A 19,239-nucleotide genomic window follows, 5' to 3' on the forward strand; every position below is an offset into this window, starting at 1 on the left:
GTTTTATGAGTGAGGTTGGTTGCAAAGTAACTTTGTACATATATAGAGTTTCCCGGGGTCTTTCCCTCTGCACGACCTCTCTCATGAGTACATTTCAAGCCATCACCATCAGCCCCATTCATTCTAAATGCGCTTGGCTTAAATCTAAAATCACCGCATGTGTCTTTTCTTCACTCCTTTTCATCTGGATCATCAACATGCTGATCTACATTCGAATCATCGTTAGCCTAGGAGCCAATGCTAATTTCACCATTGCTGGATTTGGATATTATCAAGTATACTGTCAAAGTGACCAAGATGAACACCCCCATTCAATGGCATTTATCAGTGTCATGGTGATTCGAGATCTCCTGTTCGTGGTTCTCATGGTCTGGGCCAGCATCTACCTGGTGAGTCTTCTCCACAGACACCACAGGAGAGTCCAGCATCTGCACAGCTCCAACCTCTCTTCCCAGCCATCTCCTGAAATCAAAGCCATCCACACCATCCTTCTGCTGGTCGGTTGCTTTGTGTTCTTTTATTGCTCAAGCAACTGTTTTATCATTTATTTGGCTTATGGACCTGAGAAAAACCAGAGACTGGAGAGCATCGCTGGAAGTATTTCATCATGCTACCCCACTGTCTGCCCTTTTGTACTTATGAAAAATAACATAATTCTTTCCAGATTTACTTTGTCCCTCTCAAAGATGAGAATTACCTCCCCTCAAAGAGCATCCAGTGGCTGATCTGATGCCCCACAACGTTTTTCTGCAGCGGAGTAAATCTCCATTGCGATTTAACTGAGAACAATGCCATGATATTAGAAACATTTTTAGTTCAGTTTTGCATCTCTCATTTTTTTAAGGTTAAACATTGAAAAAGCATTAGCAATACTTACCCATCTAACAAATTATTTCAAGGTACAGCAACAATTTTCACAAAAAAAGACATGTTGAAAAGTGCATTAAGGATTAGACCCCAAGTTAGAAACTTCCCAAACTCCCATCAGCAATATAATGAACAAAATAAATTGTGCTACATTCACACAGTGAAATACTGTACATAACCATGAATCTCATGAACATCATGCTGTGTAAAGGAATCCAGACACAAACATGTTGGTATAATACCTAATTTATTAACAATACAAAAACAAGTGGAAAAAAAACTTCTTTACAAGGTTTGATTTACCGCTTGTTATATGGGCTTCGCCTCTGATGTCGTGTCTAACTCTGGGTCGTGAAGATTTTCTCCTATGTTTTCTTCTCAAAGTTTATAGCATTCTGCTTTATCTTTAGATCTGTGATTCATTTTGAATTAGTATTTTACGAGGTGTGAAGTTTAGGCCGATGTTAATATGTAGCATTATTTATTGAAAAAATATTCTTTCTTCATTTATTTTACACAATCGCCAAAATTAAAATCACTGGTTATATTTGTATGGGTCCATTTCTGGATTCTCTATGCTGTACCATTCGATTCATCTTTCTCCATACTATATTTATTACTGTATCTGAATAGTAAGCATTAAAATGAGGGAGTGAAATTCCTCCAGCTTTATTTCCATTTTTCAATATTGTTTAAGCTACTTCGGTTGCTTTGCCGCTCCATACAAATTTTAGAATCAGTTTGTCTATATCTAGCAAACGTATTGTTGGAATTTTAATTGTGACTATTTTAAACCTTTAGTTCAGTTTGAAGAGAACAGACATCTTCACCACATTTATTCTTCCCAACCGTCAACACAGTATGTCTTTCCGTATACATAGGTCTTTAATTTCTTTCCTTAGCCTTTTGTGATTTTCAGCAATATATCCTGTATATATTTTATTTATGCCTGTGCCTTCTTTTTATGGGGAGTTATTATAAGTGATATTTTCAGTTTTTAGTGTTCAGTAGTACTTTGCTGCTCTACTGAAGTACAAGTAATTTCTATGTGCTGATCTTGTATTCTGTGATCTTGCTCAATCTCGTTTGTTAGCTCTAGTAGTTTCTTTTGGCTTGCTTTTTATGTTTATAGAGACAGAGTCTTGCTTTGTTACTCAGGTTGGTCTCAAACTCCTGTCCTCTAGAGATCCTCCTGCCTTGGCCTCCAAAGTGCTGAGATTACAGGTGTGTGGCGCTGCGCCCAGCCAGCTCAGTTTTTTGTTATTGTTGTTTGTTTGTTTAATTTTAGCGTATTTCATGATGTCTGCAAATAAACACAATTTCTCCTTTTCCAAACTGCATGACCTTTATTTCCTTCTCTCTCTCTGTCTCTCATTATTATTATTATTTTATACTTTAAGTTCTGGGACACATGTGCAGAATATGCAGGTTTGTTACATAGGTATTCACGTGCCATGGTGGTTTGCTGCAGCCATCAACCCATCATCTACATTAGGTATTTCTCCTAATGCTATCACTCCCCTAGCCCCGCACCCTGCAACAGGCTCTGGTGTGTGATGTTCCTTTCCCTGTGTCCATGTGTTCTCATTGTTCAACTCCCACTTATGAGTGAGAACGTGCAGTGTTTGTTTTTCTATTCTCGTATCGGTTTACTGAGAATAATGGTTTTCAGCTTCATCCATGTCCCTGCAAAGGACATGAACTCATTCTTTTTTATGGCTGCGTAGTATTCCATGGTATATATGTGCCACATTTTCTTTATCCAGTCTATCAATGATGGGCATTTGGGTTGGTTCCAAGTCTTTGCCATTGTGAACAGTGCTGAAATAAACATACATGTGCATGTGTCTTTACAGTAGAATGATTTATACTCCTTTGAGTATATACCCAGTAATAGGATTGCTGGGTCAAATGGTATTTCTGGTTCTAGATCCTTGAGGAATCGCCACACTGTCTTCCACAATGGTTGGACAAAGGATCGGTAACCAGAAATTAATAAGAATGTACCAAAAATAAACAGCATAGCAGAAAAATTGGCAAAATACATAATATACAGGTGATACAGGAGAAATACCCAGTGTTTCATAAACAAAAAATCGTTAAAGCTCACTAATCACCTGAAAAAATGCAAATTCAGACAACAATAAGATACTTTATGTTCAGAAAGTTACAAAATACAGTGACCTGTCTGAAAATGCTAGTACTTGGAAGGAGCTAGAGCACCGGGAATCACTATGCCTTGTTGATGGGAATATCAGTTGGTTTAAATCTATGGGAGAAAACTTTGACCACCATCAAGATGAAGGTGAGTGAGCCATCAGGTTCTAGATACACATTCCAGAAAAACTCTCGTCTTTGCTCACATCAGGTCTACCACAGCAGTGCTTTAAGGAGGGAAAATTTTCCCTATTTAAATTTCGCTATTTTGAGTGGGAAGAAAACCAAAGTTATTCACAGGAGAACCGGTAACTAGATAATGTTATAGCTCTAAAGACCAAACCATGAACTAATCTGTATACATCAGCACAGGTGAAACTGAACTATAAAGTGCTGAGCAGAAGTGAAGTCAGTGAATTCATCATGCCATATGCCATTTATATGTTTTTAAAGCCTCCACAAATACCATTTATTGTCTATCATCAAACAACACAGAGTACTAACTAGAGTAAAACTAGATTGGAAATTATACTCCTCAAGGTGAGAATAATAATAAATCATGGAGTTACATGTGATAGAAAAGGAGGCTGGGTACAGTGGCTCATGCCTGTAATCCCAGCACTTTTGGAGGCCAAGGCAGGCAGATCACTCGAGGTTGGGAGCTCAAGAGCAGCCTGACCAACATGGAGAAACCCCATCTCTAGTAAAAATATAAAAATTAGTTGGGCGTGGTGGTGCATGCCTGTAATCCCAGCTACTCAGGAGGCTGAGGCAGGAGAATTGCTTGAACCCAGGAGGCAGAGGTTGCAGTGAGCTGAGATTGCACCACTGCACTCCAGCCTGGGTGACAGAGCGAGACTCAAAGGAAGGAAGGAAGAAGGAAGGGAGGAAGGGAGGGAGGGAGGGAGAGAGGGAGGGAAGGAGGGAGAGAGGAAGGGAAAGGAGTGTTAACTGCTCCTGCAAGGTTAATTCTTATTTTAATTGTTATTATTATTTGCTCTAAAATCTATTACTGTAGCTATTTCTTATATTGTAAAAAATCAGCACACACACTTTTGGATATTATATTATTTCTGCAGCCTTCTATATGTTTGAAACACTACAAACATTTCAAAAGGTTTGGGACGCCATGACACGCATAGGGGAACCCTGGTAATTTTAAACCAGAAAGTAGCCAAAGATGCAAAGATTTGATAATTTAAGGTTTCAGGATGTACAGGCACGTGTATAAGGAGAAAACAACACACGTCAGCATCCATATAAGACCCAGAGTGTTTCGGACGTTATTCCCATGGGAACAGCTCTCGCGGGAGATCTGCCATCTTCTCCTGGAACAGTTTATCAAAGGCTTCTGCTTGGGCCACTGTGAGGTGGTTTTTCCAGTCACCAGATATGCCTGGAAACATAAAACAGAGACTCAGGTCAGATGGAGGGATAGGTCTGAAGACCCCCTGGCCAGGTGCAGTGGTTCACGCCTGTAATCTCAGCAGTTCTAGAGGCCAAGGCAGGCAGATCACCTGAGGTCAGGAGTTCAAGACCAGCCTGGCCAACATGGCAGAACTCCAGCTCTACTAAACATACAAAAATTAGCCAGGTGTGGTGGCGTGCACCTGTAGTTCCAGCTACCTGGGAGGCTGAGGCATGAGGATCACTTGAACCCAGGAGTTGCAGGTTGCAGTGAGCCCAGATTTCACCAGTGCACTCCAGCCTGGGTAAGAGTGAAACTCCATCTCAAAAAAAAAAAAAACCTTAAAACACCTCTTTTGTCTGTTCCTGCCATGGACCTGACATTGACATTGTAGCTAACATAGAAGAATGACCAGTGGTTCATTGGTGGACTCTTCTTCTGCCTGGTAACATAACATTTCTACCTACCTGGAAACAATTTCCTGCTTTCTCCTCTCTCCTAGCCCATCCTGTGCATAGTTCATCAGCAATAATGCCTGCATATTTTCTGATACGTGCAGAACCTAGCCATGTCTCACCACCTCTGTTTCTACCACCTTGACCCAAGCCAACATGGTTTTTCACCTGGATTATTGCAGTACACTTGTAACTGGTCTCTGTGTTTGATCATTCTCCGTAAGTTAGTCTCAGCATCACAGTCCTCAAGGATCGTGCCACTTCTCTGCTCAGATTCGTCGAGGACTCTTGGTTTCGCTCAGTACGAGTGGTTGAGGCATTTACAGGGATCCAGGTGATTCGGCCCGTGGATCCCATTTCCTGTGACTACCCTCTCCATCACTCCACTCACACCGGGACTTCTGATTCTGCCTCAAACACAGCAGGCGTCCCCACTCCTCAGACTGCTGGCATCTCACGCTCCTTCTCCCTGGAATGCTGCTGTCAGATTGGTTCATCACTTGTCTGTTAGCTTCTTTTCCTTTTCTTTTTTTTTTTTTTTTTGAGATGAAGTTTTGCTCTTGTTGCCCAGGCTGGAGTGGTGCAGTGATGCAATCTCAGCTCACTGCAACCTCCGCCTCCCGGTGTCAAATGATTCTCCTGCCTCAGCCTCCAAGTGGATGGCATTACAGGTGCCCACCGCCATGCCCAGTTAATGTTGTATTTTTAGTAGAGGTGGGCTTTCACCATGTTGTTCAGGCTGGTCTCGAACTCCTGACCTCAGGTGATCTGCCAGTTCGGCCTCCCAAAGTGCTGGGATTACAGGCAAGAGCCACTGCACCTGGCCCGGTTTGCTTTTTTCAAGTCTTTGTTCCAATGCAACTTCTCAGCGAGGTTCCCTTTCACCACCCAATTTAGAGGTCAGTCCCCACGCTTGCTGTGTGTCACCTCATAACACTTACCACGTAGGACGGGCTCTTTGTGTTTGTTTCCATTCTGTGGTTTACATGCGTGGCATGTATCCCTAACATATATAACCTTCAGAAAGGCACAACGTTTACTTTTTAGATTGCCAAACACCCAGTGTTCCAAAGAGTGGCAGGCAGAGAGTAACTGCTCAATAAATACTTATTGAATGTATGAATAAAATAATCTAAAAAGTACTAATTTTTTCCTCCATTTTACAGATGAGGGAAAATAAAGGCCTGAAGAGGTAACACAATTAAATCAATGGACATGGATTTGAAGCCAAATATTTTGACACCAGAAACCATACTCTTAATTCCATGATTATATCATTATTTCTTATATTACATAAATTAATATTTACATATTGGCTTAAGTTAAAATATTAATAATAATGTAATGTAAATAGATTAATGTCATATAAATATACAGTTAATGTCATGTACATATAGAGCGCCTTGGGCATTATTCCCATGGAAACAACTCTCAAGGAAGATCTGCCGCCTCCTCCTGGAATAGTTTATTGCATTAATTAAATTGATAAATATAGAATAATATGTATATATAAATTAATAAATTAAAAACTATAGACCTTTAATTTATATGAATATAAGTAATATATTAAATAGCAGAATGGCCAGTATGCGACTGGTGCCTTGCAAACACCTGTTCTTTCATTTTCCCTCTGTGCATACACATCTTTGTCCAAATTTCCTCTTCTCTAATTCCTCTTACTGGATTAGATTCCATCCAGAAGCCCATTTTGACTGAAAAAACTTACCAACTTTCCCCACGTGCCCGCAGCCCACACTGACACCGTGAGAAGCAGCTCCTTGATGAGGCTTCGGGAGAAGTTATCTGAGCGATGAGCAGTTAAAGCTGATAAATTCAAACACGCTTTCATCTCAACTGTTAGGACCCGGATGTAAGCACAGGCACGTGCACCACGCATTCTGGCATATTTTGAAACCGGAGCATTTTCTTTTACCTTTTCGTAGAAGTGGTAATTCCTTCCTTAAAAAAATCCCATCCACGAAGGAATAATTGGACATCTTGTTTTCTTTCATGGCCTGAAAGGAGCTGTTCTTGAGGATTAATTTCAGTTCTTCGGGTTCTAACGTCTTTCCCAGGAATTGACATACCTTCTCTACAGTTTTTCTTGTGTCCTAAAAGAAGAAAAGACAAGAGCAAGGATATAAAAGAGAAAGATGACAGAAAAAATAAGATGTAAAGGAGGGAACTGCAGAACGAGGAGGAAGAGGAAGAAGAAGAGAGGAACAACATGCAGACGTGAGAAGAGATCGAGTCGGATGCAACTAGGAGAAAGAAAGAAAGAAAGAAACATAAAGAAGCGAGGGCACAAAGTATGTCAAAGATGCAAGAGTCGGCCGGGCGCCGTGGCTCACGCCCGTAGTCCCTGCACTTTGGGAGGCCGAGGCAGGCGGATCCCGAGGTCAGGAGTTCGAGACCTGCCTGGCCAATATGGTGAAACCCCATCTTTACTAAAAATACAAAAATTAGCCAGGCATGGTGGTGCACACCTGTAGTCCCAGCTACTCGGAAGACTGAGGCGAAGAATCACTTGAATCCGGGAGGCGGAGGTTGCAGTGAGCCGACATCGCGCCACTGTGCTCCAGCCTGGCGACAGAGCAAGACTTCATCTCAAAAAAAGTGGATTTCTTTTGATGGTTGAGTTTAGGACAACTTAACAGTAAAAGACAATGCCTAGGGTTTTGTTTTGTTTTGTTTTAGAGATGGGGGTCTCACTCTATCACTCAAACTGGAATGGTATAGTCATATCTCACTTCAACTTTGAACTGGATTCAAGGGATTCTCCTATGTCAGTGTCTCAAAGGGCTGGGATTACAGACGTGAGCCATCATGCCAGCCCCTAGGGCCCAACTCCTTTTTTCAGTGGTTTAATCTCCCTAACTGGTTTTGAGCATCATCTGACAGCTTTTCCTCTGGGTCACAAGTCACTCCCGTACTTGGCATCTCGGAATATTGATACAAATTGATTTCATGCTTTTATTTCTCTTCATATTTCTCTTCATGTCAGTCAAGCTGAGATGTCAGACATTTGGACCCGTCTTTGGAACTAAACCACTTCTACCCAGTCCCATCCTCCCCTTCCCCGCCCCGAGCCCTCTCATCACTAGGTTATCAGCAACACCATGGGTCCTGCCTAGAGAAATTTTTACAAGCAATAGTACTAGCACAAAACATCATTCTCTCAATGCAGGGGAAAGGCTCTTTAGATGTTTTAAGATGAAGTACAGAGCATGAAGCTTGGGAAGGGTCAACCAGAAGCAAGGCAGTGAAGACCAGGGAGCTAATCTCACTCCTCGAGACTCTTCACCAAGCTACACTTTGAAAAGGTGGAATGGAGACACAGAGAAATGAAGGGAAGTTAGAGGGAGAGAAGGTGGTGGTGACAGGGTGTGCACCGACGGTAAACATGATGGTACCTTCTTCAGCTCCTCATAACTCAGTATCAGGACGCTTTCCCTGTCTCTCATGGACATCCAACCATGAATGTGGTCAAACCATGACCCATATAGCACTGCATGGGGGTGGCAGAAAGAGTGACAGGTTACAAACTCTGTGAGAGGAGGGGTCTCATCTATTATGTTCACTCCCCACCCACCAGCTAGTTGAAGTGTAACTGACAAATAAAACTTGGATATATTTACAGTGCATAACAGGATGTTTGGATACAGGCATGTGTTGTGAAATGACAGAATCAAGCTAATTGACCTATTCGTCGCCTCACATACTTACCATTTTTTTTTGGCAGTGAACACATTTAAGGTCTTTCAGCAACTGTCAAGTATGGAATACCTTATTATTGACTGTCCTTAACATGCTGTACAATAGATCCCCAGAGCTTGTTCATCTCATCTAAATAAAAACAGGATCTCCCTAATCCCGCTCCCTACCAAGCCCTCACTCTTAGCGACCACCATTCTACTCCCTGCTTCTAGGACTTCAACGTTTTAAGATTCCACATATGGCCAGGCGCGGTGGCTCACGGCTGTAATCCCAGCACTTTGGGAGGCCAAGGTGGGTAGATCGCTTGAGAGCAGCCTGGCCAACAGGGCAAAACCCCATCTCTACTAAAAATACAAAAATTAGCCAGGTGTGGTGGCGTGTGCCTGTGGTCCCAGCTACTCAGGAGGCTGAGGCAGGAGAATCGCTTGAACCCAGGAGGTAAAGACTGTGGTGAGCCGAGTGCTGGGATTACAGGCGTGAGCTATTTTAACATGACATAAAATAGCAACGCTTCCCATCTTCACTGCCTTGCCATTTTTCCCCACTCATCCTCAACAAGTGTGTATATTAATTTGTTTATTCTCTGTGTCACCATATAAAAACGTTATCTTTTTGACTCATTCATTGTCAGACCCCAGGTTCTAGCATGATTCTTCCCATATAGTAAGCATTCAATACACTTTTTTAAGACAATGAATGTCCATTTCCCACCAGTTTATTAATCAGAGCCACTGTTACTTCTATTATTATTTTTATTATTAGAGACAGAGTTGTGCTCTGTTGCCCAGGCTGGAGTGCAGTGAAACGATCAGCGCTCACTGCGGCCTTGAACTCTCGGGCTCAGGTTCCCCTCCCACCTTGACCTCCCAAAGTGATGGCATCATAAGCTTGAGCCACTGATCCCTGCCTGCTGTTACTTCTCTCCTAGTTTAGCACAATGAACTCAGTATTGGTGTCCTCATCTTGCATAGTCTTTGGCCCTTCTAGGCTACATTGCAATAATCTGCTAATAGATTTTTTTTTAAAGTTTATTTCCTTTTCAACCATCCCTGGACTGTTTGCCCTCAGCATAAAGTCCAATCTTCAAAGCCTGGCCATCATATTTCCTGCTGAGCTGACCCTAGCTGAACTCAGCCCTATTTCCTGCCTTGCCCCAGGTTAGTCTTTCAGAAAAAAGGCCAACAGTGAAACCCTAGGTCGAAAGCCCAGACATGAAGACAGAACCTTCTCATTAATGCTATACTTGATCTTGCCATCGGGTTTATAAAGCGGTCTGGATTGTGCTTTAGGCATCACCAGGAATCTTGGGAAATCTAATCAATAGCGGTGGGTGATGCAGACGCATCCTGTAAACCTTCCTATTGTCTCAATATCTTGCCTACATGTGCTTTAAAACTCATGCACGGCCGGGCACGGTGGCTCATGCCTATAATCCCAACACTTTGGGAGGCCGAGGTGGGCAGATCATGAGGTCAGGAGTTCGAGACCAGCTTGGCCAATATGGAGAAACCCTGTCTCTACTAAAAATACAAAAATTAGCCAGGCATGGTGGTGCGCACCTGTAAGCTCAGCTACTAGGGAGGCTGAGGCAGGAGAATCGCTTGAACCCTGGAGGCAGAGATTGCAGTGAGCCGAGATCACTCCATTGCACTCTAGCCTGGGTGATAGAGCAACAAGACTCTGTCTCAAAAAAAAAAAAATGGTAGGCCCAGAGCCTCTGCCATTCTGAACCCTGGCTCCACATTGCCACTATGACTTTCTGCTGCTGCAGGGAAGAGATGAACAGTCCCCAGAGCCCACCGCCCTGGAGGCCACCACAATGGGGCCAGGCCAAGTTGCCCACCAGTTGGGGAGCAGCATGATCAGGCATGGAGGGGCAGGCAGAGAGGGGCTCCGAGGCAGAGCCGGGCCCAGCATGAAGCCATGCTCCACAGAACCAACAGGAGCCGGGAGCAGGCAGCAGCCCCCTGCCCTCCTGGACATGACTGCAGCTGCCCAAGTTGGGACTGTGGAGGCCTCTCTGTGCTGTTGGAGGCTGGGAGCAGGCAGGATCCCTGGTTTCCTGGGTGCAGCTGCAGCTACGCAGCTGTGGCTATGGACCCAGCCATCTCTCTGCACTCTTGGGGGCCTGGGAAGGCCCTCCTTCTCCCTCCGGGCTTGAGGATGTCTGCTCCCACTGCCTGGCCTCTCCCCGCTGCCTATGCCCACTCTGATCTTGGAGTAAGAATGAGGCCAAACCTGGTCACTATTGCAGCCCCGACGAGTGTGTGCATGCTTGGGGCAGTGCTGACATGCTAGCCCTCTGCCACCTCGGCCCCCTCCAGACTTTGTACACTGATGAGCATGGAGAAAGGCTACAGGGGGCCTGAGGACAGCCCAGCACTGGCCTGCAGCCAGCCCTTGAGCACGATGAACAGCACAGGAAGCAGATGGGCTCCTGGGCAGAAGCAGGCTGGTTCCTGTTGAGGCCCCACCTTCAAGCCAGGGAGGGCTGAAGCCTGGAGGCTGGGTGGACGGTCCAGAGGGAGAACTTGTGGTCTTTTTCCCTAGGCCCACCCATGGTCACTTATGAACCAATCAGCATGCACCTCTCCTCTGAGGCCCATAAAAACCCCATTCTCAGCCAGACTCGAGAGGATGGAGAGATGATGGGATGGCTAGGAGCTATCCTCTCTGCTGAAAGCTGAAGGGATAACAGGATGGCCAGCTGCAGAGAGGAGCTACCCTCTCAGCTGAGAGCTGAACACTTGCAGAGATGACCTGCCTAGCAGCGAGGAGCTACCGCCTGTGGACCTCCTCTGAGCTGTTCTATTGCTCAATAAAGCTCTTCTTCATCTTTCTCACCCCGCACTTGTCTGCCTACCTCATTCTTCCTGGACGCAGAACAAGAACTCAGGACCCTCCGAATGGTGGGGCTAAAAGAGCTGCAACACAAACGGGGCTGAAACACACCCCATGCTCACCACATTGTGGGAGATGAGAAGAGAGACGAAGAGAAGAGCTGCAGCCATTCAGGGAGCTCAAACTTAGAAGCTTCCCACACCAGACCTGTGATACCTTCTCTAGGGCTGTGCAGTTCCTGACATCTCCAAGCTTCTGAGCACTGGATGTCAGCTGTGGAAGCTGCTTATGGTATGCCTGGTCTAGCCGTAGGCTTGTGGGGAGCCAGCACTCATACCAGCGCCTGGAGCTGCCCGTTCCACTGCAGCCAGCATGCCTGGCTGTGCGCGGTGGCTGGACCCTACTCATCTCACATACTCCCCTCACTACTCTGTGCCTGGCTTGTCTTTGGCAGGCGTGGGATCCAGGCTGGTAGTGCAAGCTGAGTGCAGCCTGCCAGGCCGAGTGGGCAGAATGGGTCCAGCAGGCCCAAGCAAAAATTGGGCAAAGGCACCACTGGCCACAGAGGTTTCAGGCTCATGACGTGACACCCCAAGGATCCCGGAACAGCAACATGTGAGCGGAGACCAGAACGAAGACATTAACCAAGGCAGTAGGATGTGATTAATTAGATAAAGAAAAGTGGTGAGGGGCAGAGAGGAATGGGCTGGGGAAAAGAGGATGCTTGGGAAATGACAGAATCACTATAGTCCTTGGGTGAGAGGTGGAGTAGAAATAGTTTGGGGTATGGGAGAAAACTGGGTTCAGATTTGAACATACTGAATTAGAGGCGTCTGTAGCTGTTTCCAGTGAAGGCATCTGTAACTGCTAGAGAGGGGAAGACGTTTCACAGCTGAGACAGAAACTTGTCCTATAGTTTTCAGAAAAATTGCAAACTTAAAAATCTTTAAAAAATTTCTGCATTATTAAATAGAGAGCCAGGGATCATTCAAAAAACAAAACAAAACAAAAAAAAACTTTTGAGACAGATAGAAATAGAATGTCAAGGGAGTTTTGGAAAAAGATATCCCAGAAAAAAATGATGGCAGGTCAAGATTGGGTTGTCCGGGAAGCCAATGAGAAGCCAGCTTTCCAAAAGCTGCAAATTAGGAGAGTAAAGGAGACTAGGAGTTGTCCGTGCTAATTACAGGATCTAGAGATGTGGACAATAGCTGGGATGGTTCATCACGGCGCAGGCTGAGGGCTGGCTGGACTTCTGCTGCTATAGGAGAGAGTAAGGAGATGTCGTAGATTTGGGCTCCAGTGGTGATGGATCATTAGGACCATCGTTTGGGGAGATGTACAGATAAGAGGTTTGGTGTCAAATGAGGTCTGATAAAGAACTCCTGTGTTTCCATATTTTACAAAATACTCACCATTTCCTCGGCAGAACCATTCAAAATATTCTTCTAGTGACTTTGGTTTCTTACAAGATGACACCAAACTCCAGAAAAAATAACCAGACACAAGAACATCTCTGGGATTTCTGATGATATAAATCACCTTACATGGAAAAACAGGAGAATGAAAAATCGCTACACTTTTTGATCTTCATAAAAATGGAGAGAAATCCAATTGCTAGACAATGTCTATTAAATCTCAGTGGATTCCTTTAACAAGTTACTCACCGCATTCATTAATCAAAGATAAAATCGTAAGTGCCTACGAAGTAGTCACTGTGCTAGGAATATAGCGATGGAAGAAGGAAGCATTGTCCCTTCCCGCTGGGATAGCACAGTCCACTCACAATGGGAAGCAGATGGAAGGTTTCCAAAGGTGAGTGGTGTTATATTTGTGTATTTATGGTTTAAAGATCTCTAACAGGAGAATGGATTCATACATTAGGCTACATTCATAGATATATATCAATATATATCCATGTGTATGCCCAAGACCATGGGTAAGTCCCATAGACATTACTTTGAAAAAAGCCACACATCCGGTGGCTCATACAGCATGAGTCCATTTATCTGAAATTCAGTAAAAACCAAACTCACCTACAGCTATGAGTCAGGGGAGTGTCTGCTTCTCGCATCAAAGGAGAAGGGGGATGAAGCAGTGGAAATGTTCTAACTTTGGATCTAAATGATGGTTGCCCAGTGTGTACATATGCAAATATTCAACAAGCTTATACTTAAGATACATGGGCGTGGTGGCTCATGCCTGTAATCCCAACACTTTGGGAGGCGTAGGCAAGTGGATCATGAGGTCAGGAGATCCTGGCCAACATGGTAAAACCCTGTCTTTACTAAAAATAACAGAAACTAGCTGGGCATGGTGGCATGCGCCTGTAATCCCAGCTACTTGGGAGTCTGAGGCAGGAGAATCGCTTGAACCAGGGAGTTGGAGGTTGCAGTGAGCCGAGGTCGCGCCACTGCACTCCAGCGTGGTGACAGAGTAAAACTCTGTCTCAAAAAAAAAAAAAACCACACTGCACACAGAAACACACTCATGCACACACTCACATGCACATACACACAAGGTTACCTGGCATCTAAGCATGTGCATTTTACTTTGGATTCTGCACCATCTCTTTTTGTGACATGTTCTAGGCCTTATCTCTCTTGAAGTCTCAGTTTTCCCAGCCAGAAATTTACCAAACACCAGTAAGACCTATGTAAAGAGATGTATTATTACAAATTCATGGTGCTGCTACACATTTTATGATTTCAAAAAGAGGAGAATATCGTTCCAAGTTTCTCCATTTAATTTAAGCAGAGAAACATTTAAAAAGAAATTTCACACACGAATCAATGCCTTCCAGGAAAGTGTGTTCCTGAAAACAGTCTGAACTATGCTAGATCCTGGATATGCGTTTCCTCTGGCGATCACCTCTCAGCTCCGTGGGAGACGCCTGTGGCTGCTGATAGAAACACATAGCAACACAGTGAGATGCAGTGCGTACAGAGTCCAGACATGGCACCAGAGCAGTCACCCTGGGTTCAGGCATTGATTGATGACTGTGCTGTTTCCCATAGGAACACCTCTGTGTGTCCTAAGTGGCGGGAGGCACTTGTTGAATTAAGATTGGTTGGCCAGGTGTGGTGGCTCATGCCTATAATTCCAGCACTTTGGAAGGCCGAGGCGTGTGGATCATGAGGTCAGGAGTTCAAGACCAGCCTGGCCAACATGGTAAAACCCCGTCTCTACTAAAAATACATAAATTAGTTGGGCATGGTGGCGTGTGCCTGTAATCCCAGTTACTAACGCCACTGCACTCCAGCCTGGGCTACAGAGTAAGACTCCATCTCAAAAAAAAAAAAAAAAAAAAAGATTGGCTAATTATTTTTAGAACAATGAAAGGAGATTAGCTGGTATAATATAGCTGTAAATTCTGGCTGGGCTTAGAACCTGGTTTTCTAAGATTCCGGCATTATCGCTTCACCCTGTCCCTGGTGTAAATCTGGCTGTGATAACCTGTGGAGTGCTCTACACCCTCGAACTCAAGGAAGGTCCCTGGAGCAGCCACACAGGTGTCACCTGATGCAGAATCTTCAGCTTCAACACAGACCCACTGAAGTAGAGTGCTTTTCAGCAGGATCTCCAGGTGACTTACAGGCACATCAACATTTGAAAAGCATTGATCCAACAGGTATGAACCATTATGCACTGACCTTGGCCTTGGAACTGAAGGCAGACTTGGGGAATAACTGGATGGGGAGGTGGGAGCTGATGAGACGTGGGCCCTCCTTCTCACTTAGTAATTGATATCCAAACTCAGTCTCTACCCAGGGCGAGCGCTCCCAGATGGGCACAGATTGGATCCACTTGGGATCCCCTTTGGAGCGAATCAGGCAGAGAATCTTAACCATCCAGTTTGTTCCTGGATGACAACAGAGGAAAAAAAAGCAATCTGACTTTTTCAAAAATTATATTAAATTACACATAATGTAAAATGTACCATCTCAAGTTCTTTTAAGAATACAGTTTAGGTAGTGTTAAGTGTGGAAGCAGAAAAATTGCCTTTCTTGTTAAATCATAAGTGTGCTAAAAACTTTGTTAAGCTGTATCCTATGTAGCTGTTAGACACGCTTACAGGCATGTAGTACATTCTATGTCCTTGTACTTTAAACAAGATATCTGTGCTGGACGTGCTCACAGGCACGTCCCAGCTCTCCATCACTTTTAAAAACGTTTTAAGTTATTAGCCAATCGGGTTTTAGTTTAGATTGTGAGGTCTGGCTCCAGCCAACGGAGATCAGACACAGCAGTAAGGATGACCCCAAATGCATAAGGGATCAATTTGTGTGTTTTCCTTTGTTCTTTGCACTCTTGTGGCGAGATGGTACCTTCCTGCATTCCAGGAAGTAAAAATTTCCTTGCTGAAACATCCTTTGTCTCAGTGCTGATTTTTCTTTGCGGTACTGAGCATCTATTTCCAACAAAGTGTTAAACATATTCCCATTGTTGCTCAACCAATCTCCAGAGAATTTTCATCTTGCAAAACTGAAACTCTGTGATGAACCAACATCAACTTCTTACTTACCCTTCCCTCTAGCCCCCGACAACCACCACTGTACTTGCCATTTCTATGAACTAGACAACTCTAGGTTTGTTACGTAAGTGAAGTCATACAGCATTTCTATTTTTGTGACTGGCTAATTTCATTTAGCATAACGTCCTCAAGGTCCATGGGTTGTAGCATCCATCAGAATTTCCTTCCGTTTCAAGGATGGATCACATTCCACTGTATCTACATATCACATCTGTTTCTCCACTCACTTGTCAATGGATATCTGGGTTGCTTCCACCATTTGGCTGTTTGCTGAAATCCTCTTAGAAAGTTCCCATCGTTCTTGGCCTCTCAGGGCATGCCACTTCCAATGTCTTTAGCCTCAATCCTCGCCCCATCTGCCCCCCGCCCCACAGCCCCACTCCCATAGACATAAAATCCTCATCTTTCAGCCCCTTGAGCTTGTCAGGCCCTTTTCCAATTCCTGACCATCATCCACGGTGATTCTCCTTTCAGAAAAGTATTCCTGTCCACCAAGTAATTTCACATTCATTCTTTCCATTTCAATGTAAATGCTATTTCTTCTACTTCTTCTTCTTTTTTTTTTTTTGAGACAGAGTCTTGCTTCGTCGCCAGGTGACAGGCTGGAGTGCAGTGGTGCAATCTCAGCTCACTGCAACCTCTGCCTCCCGGGTTCAAGCGATTCTCCTGCCTCAGCCTCCCGAGTAGCTGGGATTACATGCATGCACCACCAAGCCCAGCTAATTTTTGTATTTTTAGTAGAGACGGGGTTTCACCATGTTGGCCAGGATGGTCTCGATCTCTTGACTTCGTGATCCACCTGCCTCGGCCTCCCAAAGTGCTGGGATTACAGGCATGCGCCACTGCGACCGGCCGATGCTATTTCTTCTTTTAGGACATCACTGGCCATCTTCAGCCATCCTCTCTCCCACCACCCACAAACACACACCAGAATCTGCGTTAGGATTCACTCCTATGGATTCTCCTAATACCTTAGATTACCCTCTGAGCACTCATCTTACTGTGTAATTTCCTGATTAAAAATCCTTTTCTCCAATTGTCAATGGTATTAGGCGTTCCTCCCTTCCCCACAAAGCAATGTTCATTGTCCAGCATAGAGAAAGCACTCCAATCATCCACTGAATGGATGAGGAACCCAACCACAGCCTTCCTCTGTCCACGATTCTGCCTCCTTACCTGATTTGAGGTAAGTCACTGTTACTACATCTTCAGCCTTTATCACAAAGTCATCACGTAATTGTCTTACGGTTTCAGGACTGAAGTTCTTAAAGAAAGGTACTCCTTCAACCCATAAGTAGTCATCTGACATGGTGATGAGCCCTTTCTGAGTGGTGTTACGTTTCCAGCTATGGCTACCACTGGAGATTGTGGAAGCTGCAACTAGATCAAATTTTATGGCAGAAATCAAACACTCAGTAACATGGCCCCAGCGTGTCACATGCTTGTGGTGAAGTTTTTTTAGCTGTTTAAAACAAAGTAAATATTGTGACCGATAGCCAAATATCGATGCTGTTGAGTAATTGTGAAGTTTATTTAGAAAACATTCCAGGGTTGATTTGAGTTTGAGTTTAAGGGAGTGAAATGGAAATTGAACCACAAACACAAGGAAATAGAACTGTGTGCATATTTAAACAAATATTTGTTTCAGGATTTTGTGCTGATAATGTATTGGACAGAAGTCTGTACAAAGGCAAACCTTACTTTGGAAACAGAGTTCTCTTGAGTCTCCTGGCCCTCCAGGGTTGGGTGAGGTAAGAGGAGATCTGAGGGCAAAGGACAGGTGGGGAAATACGGCTGTAAGAGGGGATGGGGCCAGGGAATGGAAGAGGAGACAGAGGCTGGGGTGGTTCTATTTATGAGGAACACAGGAGGGGGCAGGTTGCAGGACGTGGAGGCCTATGGGAGGGGAGAGGGTTATGGGGGGTAGGTCCTTATGCTCCAACCTGCTTGTAATCCTTCTCCTCCCTCCCCGCAACCAGTTAAAATTCTCTTAAAAATGCCACCACATTGATTTGTAGTAGCTTTAAAAGAAGTAAAAACAAATACAAATTTAAAATTTTTTTAAAAATCCCACCACAGGGGTGAGGCTGGTGAGAGAGGAACTGGAGGTGGGGACAGGGACTCATTTGCCTCTGCCTCCTAGTCTCGTTGCAGAATTTTAGAGACTGGAGAGACCGTTAAGGTTGCAGAAGGAGTTTATTTTAGGTGTACACTGGCCCAGCTCAGATTCAGATCCAAAATGGCTGAGCCCTCAACAAAGACAGGGCTTGGCCTTTTTTTTTTTTTTTTTTGAGACGGAGTTTCGCTCTTGTTACTCAGGCTGGAGTGCAATGGTGAGATCTTGGCTCACCGCAACCTCCGCCTCCTGGGTTCAGGCAATTCTCCTGCCTCAGCCTCCTGAGTAGCTGGAATTACAGGCACGCGCCATCATGCCCAGCTAATTTTTGTATTTTTAGTAGAGACGGGGTTTCACCATGTTGACCAGGATGGTCTCGATCTCTTGACTTCGTGATCCACCTGCCTCAGCCTCCCAAAGTGCTGGGATTACAGGCGTGAGCCACTGCTTCCTGCCTGGCCTTTTATACATGAAGTACACAGTGGCGCCGAAACAAGTTTGCAGGTGTAGAACGAAGGAATTTATGAAGCAATGACAGGTACCTGACTTAGGCTTACACATGACTGCTGCTATGTGACCCAGATGTTCACTATCGGTAGAGCTCAAGGATTCTAGCACGGGCCTTATCTATTGCCTTCTGCTACAGTGCCCAGAAGGTGGGGGTCCAGCCTGCTTGGGCATTTCTTATGGCCTTCGCTGTGTTACAGAAAGTTACAGTTATCAGCTATAGAGAACAAGAATACAAGAATTTATAAACATATAAAACTTGCAAAGCAGGATACAATTCCATGGGATGGGGAAGAACTCAGGGAAGTTTGCTTATAAGAGAAAATTTTAATTTCTGCTTCTCTTTCCTGCATCAATTTAACTTTATATTATGTTGTTTTCTCAATTTTTCTTTTGCCTCTTCAGTCTAGGGGCCCAGCCAGGGCAGAAGTTTGATGGCCTATGCCCCCCTTTCCCAGCCCCATTTGAGGCTCCCACATGGAACTGGAAGGATGCTTCGTGGAGCCCTCAGGAGCTGTTAGTGAGGGTAGGTGTGTCATGGGGCGACTGCCAGTCTCAGCCCGTCTGAACATCACCTAGAGCAGAATGGAAGGGAGGGAAGGAATACACGGTTAGCTTTTGCCTTTCAGAGATCCCC

At 44.5% G+C, this 19,239-nt stretch overlaps 1 protein-coding gene across 1 annotated transcript; it reads right to left on the minus strand.

Moving 5' to 3' along the window:
- Positions 1-1,105: 1,105 nt before the first annotated feature.
- LOC105713139 (sulfotransferase 2A1-like) lies at positions 1,106-17,404 on the minus strand. Its single transcript, XM_064381094.1, has 6 exons — positions 17,156-17,404; positions 15,099-15,307; positions 12,861-12,987; positions 8,301-8,395; positions 6,821-6,998; positions 1,106-4,420 (listed from the first exon to the last, which is right to left on the minus strand). The coding sequence occupies exons 1-6, from the start codon at positions 17,286-17,288 to the stop codon at positions 4,308-4,310; spliced, it is 855 nt and encodes a 284-aa protein (XP_064237164.1). The 5' UTR covers positions 17,289-17,404; the 3' UTR covers positions 1,106-4,307.
- Between the last annotated feature and the right edge of the window lie 1,835 nt (positions 17,405-19,239).

Source organism: Aotus nancymaae, unplaced genomic scaffold (assembly GCF_030222135.1).
Source record: "Aotus nancymaae isolate 86718 unplaced genomic scaffold, 86718_ANA_hifiasm-v0.15.2.pri h1tg000028l, whole genome shotgun sequence".
In the NCBI taxonomy this organism is placed as follows: domain Eukaryota; kingdom Metazoa; phylum Chordata; class Mammalia; order Primates; family Aotidae; genus Aotus; species Aotus nancymaae.